Source organism: Peromyscus californicus, unplaced genomic scaffold, assembly GCF_007827085.1.
Source record: "Peromyscus californicus insignis strain IS unplaced genomic scaffold, ASM782708v3 Scaffold_17__1_contigs__length_78620276, whole genome shotgun sequence".
Lineage (NCBI taxonomy): Eukaryota > Metazoa > Chordata > Mammalia > Rodentia > Cricetidae > Peromyscus > Peromyscus californicus.
Window position 1 is genome coordinate 45,835,931 of NW_026294469.1, and position 12,868 is coordinate 45,848,798.

Below are 12,868 nucleotides of genomic sequence, written 5' to 3' on the forward strand. Positions count from 1 at the left end.
CTATCGAACGGCTGTTCTTATTACTATTCACCGTCACACTTTGAATACACCTTTCAATTTCTATTTTTCCTTTTGTTTTGTATGGTTTCTTGTGCCTATTATCTGTTTATTAGTTGTCTGGTTTCAGTCTTAGGTTGGATGTACTTTTTAAATAGAATACTATTTTTTTTATTCGGCTTTTTCTTTGGGAGGTCCCTGGGCTTAAGCATTGACATAAATTTTGACTGGTATCTTGCAGACCCAGGCTGCTGCCAAAGGGCGGGTCAGCTCTTGAACAACCCAGTTTCCGGTCCCTCTTCCTTTGTCGCTGGCTGGGTTCAGGTGCCTCTGATCCGAGCAGTGGCCATTCTTCCTGCTCTGTGTCTTTGCTTCTCCTTCTCAACTCCTTGATGTCTTTTCCTCACACCAAGGATGGTTCCATCTTTCCTTGTTTAAAATCCTTCAACTGCAATGCCTTGTATGAAAGATGCCCAAGTCTTAGCAAGCAGAAAAACCTCTGTACAAACTGCTCATTCCCAGCTTCCCTCCCAGCCTCCTTTCCCGGCTATTCCCTTCTCAATTTTCACTAGCCCATCCATTACTGTGGCCACATCAAACTCCATATTCTGGGTTTAGGGAACAGGAAGAGCGAAGCCCTGGAGCTGGAAAATGATATGGTGGTGCTTAAGCAGTGGAATGATGCCATGGATGGTGCCTGGTTGGTGCCAGGTACCCTGAGCAGCAGCTTGTGCAATGCAGCTGTTGGAGGCTGGATGCTCAGCTTAAAAATGGTATCTTAGTTGGCAGAGTGGTTGCCTAGCATTTGGGAAACTCTGAGTTCAGTTCCCCGCATGGCATAAAATCACACCTGAAATCTCAGCACTCTGGAGATGAAATCAGGAGGATCAGAAGTTCAAGGATGTCCCTTACTCTATAGCTAGTTTGAGACCATCCTGCGATACAAGAAACCTTATCTAAAACAAACAAACAAACAAATGAAACGAAACAAAAAAACAAAACACCAAAGGTGAGATCGCGATGAAGGCTTACCTTTCTCAAAAAGCAGAGCCGAGCGACGAACTGCCCAGACCCACCCTCACGCTCTGGTACCCTCCCTCACACTCTGGTACCCACCCTCACGCTCTGGTACCCTCCCTCACACTCTGGTACCCACCCTCACGCTCTGGTACCCTCTTCTTTTCCTCATCCTAGCTTGCGATGGTGATCACTGGGGGCCACACTGCAGTAGCCGATGCCAGTGCAAAAACAGAGCTTTGTGCAACCCCATCACCGGGGCTTGCCACTGCGCGGCAGGCTACCGGGGATGGCGCTGCGAAGACCGCTGCGAACAGGGCACCTATGGTAATGACTGCCACCAAAGATGTCAGTGCCAGAACGGAGCGACCTGCGACCACATCACTGGGGAATGCCGTTGTTCACCGGGATACACTGGAGCCTTGTAAGTGGATGAGCCCTGGAGCAGCACCCCAGATACCGTGTACCTCCATTTCTATTGCTCTCTCAATACCCACTGCCGGGGAGGGGGGTCGTGTCTAGGGTCCAGGTACCACTGTGATGGCCACTAGAGCCTCCTGCTGCTTGACTTTCGAATGCCAGAGCTCAGCCAAGATTTAAGGATCAGCCTCCAGGCTCACCAGATCGTGTGTGAGTGAGTGTATTTGGGGATTACCCTGGCGGGTATGGGTTTCTGTTGAAAATCTCCCACAACTCCACTCACCGTCTAGGAATAGTTGATAGTGGTCTGGGTGGTTCTGCTCTTTGGCAATTAATTGGATATATCCAGACGGATCCAGAGCCAATGAAAGAGACTGAAATGTCTGTACACAATGAAAGACAATGATGTGAAAGATATATGAGTCATTCGGTGCTCGTGGTCACATGTAGTTCTTTACGAAATAAAAGTGCATATCATATCATATCTATTAGGATACATTGCACATAAAGAGTTTAATTTTTTTTTCAGGAGAACATTGAAATAAGTCCTCAATGCCCATGACTTTATTTTGAGAAGAGTTTTCTTTGGTTTGCTTCTGTTAACAGAGTATAAGGCAGAATTTGGGGAGAGAGAGAGAGAGAGAGAGAGAGAGAGAGAGAGAGAGAGAGAGAGAGAGAGAGAGAGAGAGAGAGAGAAATCTTGTCCCCTTACTGGGAAAATTACACTCGTAAATCACAGAACTAATAGTTGGGGAAATGTAGCTGATTAGGTAAATATGTCCTGCTGACAGTGCTAATGTCTGTGGAGTAGAGTTAAAGAAAAAAAAAAAAAAACAAAACACTAGCTAGAAAGCCCTGGTTTTCAGAATAGATGTTTGTTTCAAACTGTTTTAATTGTTAATATCACTTTTATGGGTTTTCAGCAAGGCCGACATTAAATAGGGCTGTGGGAAACTTGGAGGCATTTCATCAGAGCAAAAAAATAAGGATGGTTTAGTGGGGACTGTGGAAGGACAGTAGGGTTAAGGGAATGGGGGCTTGCTGAATGCTGAACGCTGAGCTATAGTCAGGGAGCTTCAAGTTCAGTGAGACACCCACCCTGTCTAAGGGAATAAGGGGAGACTGACAGAGGACCTCCTGCATCCTCCTCCTGCATCCTCCTCCAGCTTCTACATACATACATATGGGTTAACACACCTACACACAGACACACAGACACACACAGGGAGAGAGAGAGAGAGAGAGAGAGAGAGAGAGAGAGAGAGAGAGAGAGAGAGGACTCAAACCAAAAGAAGGACCTAATGACCCATCAAGATACTTACAGCCAATGTGATTAATGTTCTAAATGCCGATTATGTTATGAATGAGGAAAGGTTGTGTATTTTAGGTTTCTGGATGATGCTGTGTCTGTGAATCTGAGGATCATATGCTTGGATAGATAACAGTGTCTTTTGTTTCACTGAAATGCTTCAGTTGTGAAGATCTTTGTCCCCCTGGCAAACATGGTCCACAGTGTGAGCAGAGATGTCCTTGCCAAAATGGAGGCGTGTGCCATCATGTAACTGGAGAGTGCTCTTGTCCTTCCGGCTGGATGGTAAGTGTCCTTCCACCTCCAATAATCACACATTCCAAGACACACAAGAGAATGTCATATGGAGACTTTGGCACAAAAGGAAGTAGCAATGGTGACTATGACTCCCACACTGAAATTTGCAACCATTTAAAAACAAATCCTTCATATCAGAGAAGCCACGAGGTAACTCTGTCCTGCACTTGTCCGTAAAGTTTATTAAGAACTCCCATGGAAATCATAACGACCGTGGGCTCTGCATTTCCCCCAAAGAGAAAAAGAAGCAGATATGTGATCTCACACATAACAACAGCAACCGATAAATGCTGAAATTATTTAATAAGTGCCTTCACAATTGCATCCATGGATTGTTACTGTCTATGAATACATCCTTCTTAACAAGATGTCACATGAAAGTATTAGGCTGTTATAAAAATCTAAAGAAACACCAAAGTAAATCAAGCAGATCAAGAATTGTAGAAAGAACTTCCCAGAGAATGTAGGAATAAGCCAGACTTACAAAGCTTCCCACCCTTTGACCATAATGCCTTTTCTTTATGTAGTAATTCTATAGGCTTACTGCTATATGTAAGTGTTCAAGCATTGCTAATTACACATGTGAAGCCAGGAAACAGTATGAGTTCTTGTTTCTCTGAGTTGCTTTATGCATGTCTGCTTGAAGAAAACAATGTCTTACAAGAGCAGTTTACACGACCATTACCTTGTCTGTCCAGGAACTCTTCTTGCACAGCTTCTTCATTGTCTATGGTGACTTCTTCATTGTCGTCTATGGTGACTTCTTCATTGTCGTCTGTGGTGACTTCTTTATTGTTGGAGCCACTAAGACCCTTCTGCTCTTATTCTGATTTGTTTCCCCAAAGTTTTGACTCACTTGACCGCCTGCCTCTCTGCTTTAACCTTTTTCGTCCTCTACTTCTTCAGTGGCCTTGTCTCCCACTTGTCTTACTAAAGGTCTCTTCCCAATCCTCTTCTTCTACACCCACTGTAGCATTCCCCAGGTTTCAGTCTTATCCCCCTCTCTTCTCACTGTGGACACTCTCTGGGAACTGGCTTCAGCAGTCATCTGCTGCTTTCCTGAGATCTTTATCTTACCTTCCCTGAGTCCAAATGTGACACAACTACCCTGTTGGTTACTCCAACCTTGGTAGCCCGTAGTCACAATGTCACTGACTGTCAGGGCTCCCCCTAAGCTATACTTTCTACGGCCAGATGTGGGGGTAGAATTGATCTGGAATTACTCTTTATTGTAGGCAAGGGGCATAGGCATGGGCCTTATGACATAAGGGGGAGTTTTATCGAGACCACTAGATCAAGCATACAATGAATTGATCAGACCCATGGTGAGGGCCAGAGACTGGTCAGATCAAGTCTGATTCTTGAAGCAAAGTGTGGGAGCTAGGTAAGGAATGGAGTTAAAGGGTGCAGCCTTTTGCTGACGGCCTGGGGGTGGAAGGAAGCTGTGCAAGAATCACTGGGGTAGTTCCAGTAGGCCCAGCAAAGCAAATCTTAGGAAACAAACCTGCCGTATGCTTCAGCCCTTTGGACCTGAGTGCAAGGCAACACTTCTTAGAAGACCAAGTAGAAAGTGTCGGATTATCTTTGACTCCTTTTCTTCTCTCAGCTCCTGTATCAGCCTTCTGTCAACGCTGGCCCTGGCTGGCTTCATGACAAGGGAACAGTCTTGTTGCAGTGTCAGTGTCCAGGGAGCCCCCAAGATCTCTGAGTGAAGAACTGTAGACATTTTACATTGAGGTTGCCTCATCTTGAGGCTGAAATGTCCCCTTGTCACCTGGAGGTCATGATGTGGGAAGGTGGTAGCCATAGTCTGGGAGTATGAGTCCAGGAGGAAGACAGATGGATCCACTCTGTGGGTCCCCTGGAGCCTGCCCTCAACCACTTCCTCTAGGCCACAACAGATGTTTCTTAATAGAAGATTCCAGACACTTTTTCCCCTCTGGGTAACTGAATTCCCTACTCAAATTTCTCTCTTGCAACATCTTATTTGTATCGTTATTTTAGATGTTTCCAAAGGTGAACTGGCATTCCTATCACACACACACACACACACACACACACACACACACACACACACACACACGCACATGCACACGCACATGCACACGCACATGCACACGCACACACACACACATCTCAGTCAACAGCAACACTGTCATCTTTCTGCTGCTTGCTTACACTAGACTTTATTCATATCCAACATTTCAACAACATCCCTGGAAATTCTGGGGGACCACGGTGGGTGTTAGAATCAGACCCTGAGAAAGTGAACGTTTGCACCAGATCCCTCCACTCACTGAACCTTGGTCAGCTGTTAGCGGGCCCTAGGTCCATCATTCCTTCAGTAATGTTATTATATTCCACTAAGTGCAGTAGGATGTCCTAGCACAGAGTGATTAGAGCTATTTTTGTATCTGCTTTCCTCAGCATCCATGAACAAGCCAGGCAAAGGCAGCTAATCATTGAATCTCAGTACTTAGCGCAATGCCTGGCATGTAGACGATTCTCAGTTAAACACTAATCTGAATCATCTCTCAAAGGCTTTCATGGTTCCAGGAGCCTGTGGAAGAATCTTTCCTGTTGGTAGATAGCTTGAAACCACCAGAGGAGACTTAATTAGCTCACCAACTGCCTTTGTGGGTAGCCAGTAGTTAGAGAAAATGTATTTCTTACGCTATCCAGAATAAACATTTAGAAAACCATCTGGTGTTCTAGCTAGGTTCCAATTTTGGAGTACTTGCAGTCTGTCTCTTTTGAGAGAGAGAGGACAATGAAAAACATTAGGGAAATCCCGTTATGTGGGGTATGCTGTTTGCACTAATTATGACTCCAATAAATATTCTAATGATTATAACTCCAACAAATCAGAGACTGTAAGCCCGAGTTACATAAATAAGTGAAGTAGAAAACAGTGGGGTGTTTCGTTGATATATTGAGATCTTGAGATCATGTCTTACTGTCTCATGCCCAGGATTGGAATATACGTGACTGCACTCACTAAGGACAGCTCCTAGGATGATGAGAAATGTCCTAGTGACTTCCTTGGGTTTTCTCCCCAGGAAGTAAGTTTGCCTCAGAAATGTTTATTGAACCTACTTGAAAATATGCCTTTTCTTCTGAAACAAAGGTTAATTTGTGTAGAAGTCTTTCTTAGGTGATGTTACTGTTAATTCAAGTATACAACGTTTCAACCTCATGCCTTGTTATGAATTGAGAAAAGAAGCTAGAGACAGTGCACAGCATCTGGGAAAGGGTTTGGGCACTTTGTGTGTACCACACATTGTTACTTATGTAGCAGATGCTCAGTGAGTGTTGTTGACTTATGGTGTATGGAAGGCACAAGGAAGAACGCTTAGGAATATTTATAGATTCCTTAAGTTGTCATAATTTTATGTAACTTTATTGTAGGATTCAGTTTCTAATATAAAAATTTCTTAAGATTACTATTCTGCTATCTTTGAACGTATCTTGAGATTTGGGCATATCAAGTCAGTAATTCAACCTGAAATTCCCCATACTTTAAAGACGATGAACATTCTGTGCTCTAAAATGCCCTTCATCTAATTTTCTCATAGTCCTGTCCTCCACATCTCTCCTCCCTTTCTGCTGTCCCTGTTTTCTTCCTCCGCCTTCCATGGTTCTGGCTGGTGGCCCATCTAATTTTCTAAGTCTCTTTGAATTCAGGGCACAGTGTGTGGTCAGCCCTGCCCCGAGGGTCGCTTTGGAAAGAACTGTTCCCAAGAATGCCAGTGCCACAACGGAGGGACGTGTGACGCTGCCACAGGCCAATGTCACTGCAGCCCAGGATACACAGGGGAACGGTAAGGACACACGGGTGTTTCTCTGATTGTACATAATGAGCTAGAAGGACAGTTTGGAGAGTCTAGGGAGCAGGCACAGCATCATGCATCTATAACTACTATATCCTATCCCAGAAGCACCTATAAAGTCTAAAAGTGTTCAAAAACTCTATCCTCATTGAATGTATAGAAACTGAGTCACAGGATAGCAACATTGAATTGGAGGAAATTAGAGAAAACATTAGAAAAAAGACAATAAAACACGAGCTATTCAGAACCCGCGATGAATGTGTCGTTCTGAAGTGTTGAGTACTTAGGAAGCCACTTTACATTTTCAGTATTTTTAGATGGATTTGAGGTATGGCAGAGTAATGAGGAAAGGGACGAGGCCATTGCAGACCGGTTTTCAAATGGGATGTGTCCTTAGGAACTTACATGAAGTACAGTTTCCTTCTCAGAGTAGCCCCAAGAATGCTTTTTATTTCCAAAATTCTGCTCTAATTTTATGACTTTTGATTAGATACTATAAGCTTCTCCACATCTCCACAGGCAGCATCTGTTTTTCTTATTAAATGAGTTTTCTCAGTATTTTATGAATTGCAAAAATTCTCTTTCAGTTTCTAACCGGGTATTTTCTAGATAAAGGAAAACTTGCTTTCTCAGTTCCTGCTTCTCACTTTGCTCCTTACCTTACCAATTTTTAAATTAATTTAAATATTTTAAGCAAATACTGGGATTGTTTAGTTTTGCAATGATAGTATTCGCCACTAAAGATGAGCCAGTTGGTGTAAAAATATTTCTAATGATTACCTCATTTTCTTATTGTACTGATTTGAAGCTCTGAATTGATTCTGACAAATAGGAGAGGTCAGCATGGGAAGTCCAGCCTTATTCTGCTGTATTGGAAATGGCTTCGGGTAATTTTATGTCTACAGTTTCTCATTACCACATTACCCAGTATCCCCTTCCCAGTCCTTTATTTTCTTAAGGCCTTTTGTTAGACGTGTCCACTTAATTTAATTAAAAGTCATTTTGTTTACTGAGTGTTTTGATGTAGGAATTATAGATATTATAATTATTCATTCTACAATGTAGAACTGGGCTACTCCATGTGACTTTGTGATCCACAGCCTAGTTCTCAGCTGTGCTTTGAATAGATGAGGTTGTTAGATGATCGGTTGACCCATGCACCTTTATACTCCAGAAAACAGGGTCAGGGAAAGAGGAGAGGCCCGAAACCAAGCAAGATCCTGAGTGATTATTTCTATAGTGTTTTAGGCTCTAGAGACATTTCAGTGCAAAACTGCATTTAGAGGGTTAAGTTTAAAAGCAACACAAAAACATTACACCTACCAGGCCAGCCAGCTTGTGCTCAGCTGACTTGGAACACCGGGGAAGAGAATCACTGAATGAAGTGGAGTGGGGTTGGTTGCGGTCCTACCCATGCTTTTGTGGAGCATCCGTGATGACGTGTGGTCACTGCTTTCCATGGCTATCCTCTGTTTTAAGTTATTAACATACACAATCCATACAATGACAGAAAGCACATTTTTCTTTTATCCACGGAAGAACACAGTGAGTGGCTGTGTTTGTGGCAGGAGATGGGAAGGAGACTCAAGGGTGGGGATCGTAAGTGTCCCTTCACTTGTCTTGAGAGGTCGGTGTGCCTGGAGCACTGTGATTAGGAGGGCTGCTCCACAGTGGTGGTTGCCACCACAGGCAGCTGCCAGCAAATACATCCAGGATGTGGGGACGCCACCCCACCACAGGGGAACAAATGGTGCAAGCCATAGTTCTGCAGAACTACACAAAGGATGAAAAATAGGAGGGTTTGAGGTTTATGGAAAGACCCAAAGGGTACTGTGGTAAGAAGATGCAGCACAGTGAAGTCAGCAGGAAACGAAGAGAAGACAGTTCTGGGATCCTCACAGAGCTCTGCTTGAAGATGCCTTACAAGGTGCTAATGGTGTGTTGCAGAATTCCTCTGTGATACTTTGATGATAGGGCATGGGCCCACGCCTACAAAGAATGCTCAGTGAGTGTTCATGACTCAGTAAGGGAGTCTGATATAGTGAACCCCCAGACAGCTCTGTATGACTCTGAAAGTTAAGCAGGAGAAGGGTGATGGCACCAGATTGGGAACTGCGGCTCAGCACTGGAGGAACGCAGCACTGGTCTTTAGTGAAGGGGCATGCTTCCATCTCTCTGACTGTGGAAAGATTGGCTCCTTCTCAGTGCCTTTACTTTCCCCCAGGACTGCAGCTCCAGATGTTACAAAGGCAGGCTGCTGAACCACAGTGTCCAGGTCTGGTGAGGAAGGGGGGTTCTTTGCACCCAATCACAGTTTGGCTCAGCTATTCTGGTCACTCTGGGAAGTGACATGCTCCGAAGGACGAGAAGCTTCCACTTCCACTTACTTCCTCTTCCTCAAGTTTACAATCGGATACAAAGTAGTGACCAGAATGATATCGATGTAGGGATGTGCCCCATTAATTAGTGTTTTATCAGTTTATGTCTACTTAGTGATTGTCCTTTCTCCTAACTCCACAACACTATTAGAAATTTCTTTCTTCTTTTATTTTTAACATAAAGCCACAGTTTCTACATTTCTTCTCTGGCCAAGGTTTATTACTCTCTGTTATTTCTCTGCCATCTTAAGAAAATGTATTACTGATTCCTGAGGCAGCCTTTCCTGTTTCTTGTGGGAACACAAAACCAACCCTAAGGCTGTGAAAGGGAAATTGTCATAAGCTAGAGACCAGCTAGAAAGACATCACCACTCCATGATGCTTACTTAAGATAGAAAATGTTCTGTATCCGTGCATTGAAATATCACACTGTACCTTGTTCATCTGTACACACTTAAAACAGTGATTTGAAAGAGACCATGGGGGAGGTCTCCACTAGAAAGCTGCCCTGCTGTTTGGGTTTGGCAGGTGGAAATGCACAGCTATTACTGACAGGAAGATGAAGCTCTGACTAAGGCAGCAGCTCCCACAGTGACTGCTTAGACAGCAAATCTAAGTGAATTTCTTCTGAATTTACACTAGAAACTACTAGTTGTTTAATTAGAGGCTAGAGAGGTAAATACAGGCCAGGACCAGCTATTATACATTTTGCTTTCCAAGAGAAAGAAAAATACTGTGCCAAGACCCAATGAGCGCCCCCCACACACACACTAGTTCCCTGTGATGGGGTGGCATCATAACTTTCCCAAACTCCCAACAGCCTTTACAGCATGCTTAAATAAACCACATTAAAATCATGCAGATAACCTATTACCAGGAGGCCCTCTCCCTTTTCTCCATCATATTTAACACATGCTACAGCCAGAGTCAACCAGCAAAACGTCAGAAGACGCCCAAGCTTTTCCCTCTATACTTAGAATTCCAATATTGACACTCACCACACCCTATCATTAAAAGTATGCCAAGCCTAGTGGAAAGGCTGTTTCTCTTGGAACTATTTCTCTCCCATTGCTCTTAAGCATGCCTTGCCCCTTGCATTGTTTAGATCTGGAAAATGCAATACTGGCCTACATTTTTTATCGGAGTCTGGCCTGACTGGAAAGCCACATGGGAAGTGGCTGCTGAGACAGTGTCCCCTCCTGTGGTGAGCACTCTCCTAGATGTGACGTTATCTCTGTCTTCTTGGCTGAATGCTCCCCGTCACCTCACCTCGCCAAAAAGAGGTTTGGCTAGCCCCAATAACTACTCATGCTTGCCACAGAGCAGTGATGACTCCTTTCAGTCCTCCAGCATCAGCTTCCTACCTTATCCAACCTACCTAAGCATCTCTCCCTCCATGCCATTTCCTTTTTCTTAAAAAGACACTAAGGTGAACTTTTGGGTTGATTTTTCCCCCTTGTCATTTGGCTATCCTTCCCAACAGAGGACAATATCTCACTCGCCAATAAAAATTGTTAGAAAACTCAATACCTTCTTATAACCTACAAACTGGGATGGAGGACATCTGATATTGGAACCCTAGAACTCCTCGAGTCTTTGATTGTATTTCATTCTCCCTTTTACATGCTTATGGCTGTTAATGCTATTATCCAGCGTGATCCATCTCATTACGTTTTCTGCCTATAATGGAACAAACATAAAACACTATGGGTTCAAAAAGCACTTCAACTTGTACATGGTTAGGCCCTTTTGAACCAACTGTTGGCCTCTTGTTTGACTAGGTGTCAGGATGAATGTCCTGTTGGGACCTATGGAGTTCGCTGTGCGGAGACCTGCAGGTGTGTTAACGGAGGGAAGTGTTATCACGTGAGCGGGGCATGCCTATGCGAAGCAGGCTTTGCAGGCGAACTTTGTGAGGCGCGCCTGTGTCCCGAGGGGCTCTATGGCATCAAATGTGACAAGCGGTGCCCCTGCCACCTGGACAACACTCATAGGTGAGTGCCAGCGGCCCCTGGAGAAACCTTTTCTACTGTGAAGTTCTAACTTTAGTATTCAGGAGTTGGCAAGAATGGGCTCTCATTGACAGAAATAATCAAGTTGAAGGGCAACTTTTTTTTCATTAGGGACTAAAAGCTGTTGTTCAAAAGGCTAAGGTTATTGGTTATTTGTGGGTGTTAAGTTATTTTATCTATAGATTGGGACTGGTAAAAATGATTTTGCTGAGATGAACAGAACTTTTCCCTAAGAGAGAGATTATATGACATTCCCTTAGAAGCAAAGATACCACAGAGAGACAGGGGTTAAGCCAAATGCAAGATGTGAAACCATCACGCTCACTGCAGCATCTTTTACTTGACAGCACATCTGTGGAAGAAAAGAAAGCTACAGAGAGGAAGTGGGCGGGGTTTGGGAGAGTGCTTCACATGAGACTGTCACATGTGGAATAGCTTTCAGAACTGATTTCTCTGGAAAAAAAAAAAAAACCCTCATAGGGATCTTTCAGCTTAAAAAAATCTCTCCAAAAGTTTAGGAACAGGAAATCGCACTCCTGCCCACCCTACTGTGCCTTGTCTGTCCCTGAAAAGTATCTTCCTGCATATTCTTTTCTCTCCCCTTCTCCAAGGACCAGATACATATAACTTAGAATTCCCAGCCTGTTTGCAGACTTCTGGAAAAGATAAATTGGACAAAAACGTAGTATAGTGCGTAAGAGTTCAGACCTTTATTTGCATTCAGCACAGATGGTACTTCTTTTATACCTAGCCACATCATATCCCAAATACATAAGAGTTGGAGGAAAACAGAGGTGTGCAGTTGGTCTATTCTTTAAGCCATTATTATGAACAGAAGAAAAATGAACTTGTATTGTATTGTAGTGTGTGTGTGTGTGTGTGTGTGTGTGTGTGTGTGTGTGTGTGTGTGTAAGAAGTGTACTCTCCAAGTGATTTGAGTAACTTTGTTATGGTCAACTTTGGGCTTCCTTCCTTGGAACATATTGCTATCTCTTACATGAAACATTTAGATAAGTATGTAGGTAATAAGCTCTCTGCAAAGATTTATTATTTTTAACTTCCTGATATGTAAGGAGCTAGCATGATTAAACACAAATCATGAGTTTGGTTTCCTCTACAGTAAGGCAAGCCTCATGTAAGCACCACCACACTCGGACTGCTTTGTTGTGGGTGGATGCAACTGAAACCCAATAAGGCTGCAGACCTACAGAAAAGTGGACTCTGTTCTGAGAGGAACTGGAGAAGTATAGAGACTTGGCTTTGGTGGAACTGGGTGTCTCAATGCAGGTGGAGGGTGTTTTTGTTTTTTATTCCCCTTGATCACAGGACTGGGGTGCTCTTGACTTAGGCCCCATCAGACTAAATGTATATACTCCAATAAAGAAGTAGATGAGATTTTTTGACAATTACATAGATCAAAATAATATTGAAATGATGCCTATCAAATATTCAGAAGATTTAGAAAGAATTTAAATGCCCTTCCTCGTGAAAGCTATTTTAAAAGATTAGCTTTTTACAAATTTCTATTAAAGCTGGTTAAATGTGGATTACATGAGTCTATCACGTTGGCTACACAGCTGGAGTTGTCTATTAATTCTTATATCTTGA

The 12,868-nt window shown here is 43.4% G+C and overlaps 1 protein-coding gene across 2 annotated transcripts in view; it reads left to right on the top strand.

Annotated features, from left to right (window-relative positions):
* The window catches only part of Megf10 (multiple EGF like domains 10), a 161,901-nt gene that overhangs the window by 103,175 nt on the left and 45,858 nt on the right, over window positions 1-12,868 (top strand). For both annotated transcript variants that reach the window (XM_052742216.1, XM_052742214.1), the window contains exons 6-9: window positions 1,192-1,438; window positions 2,908-3,028; window positions 6,725-6,861; window positions 11,030-11,242. In XM_052742216.1, the coding sequence (XP_052598176.1) occupies window positions 1,192-1,438; window positions 2,908-3,028; window positions 6,725-6,861; window positions 11,030-11,242 (718 nt within the window). The remainder of the gene's footprint in view (window positions 1-1,191; window positions 1,439-2,907; window positions 3,029-6,724; window positions 6,862-11,029; window positions 11,243-12,868) is intronic.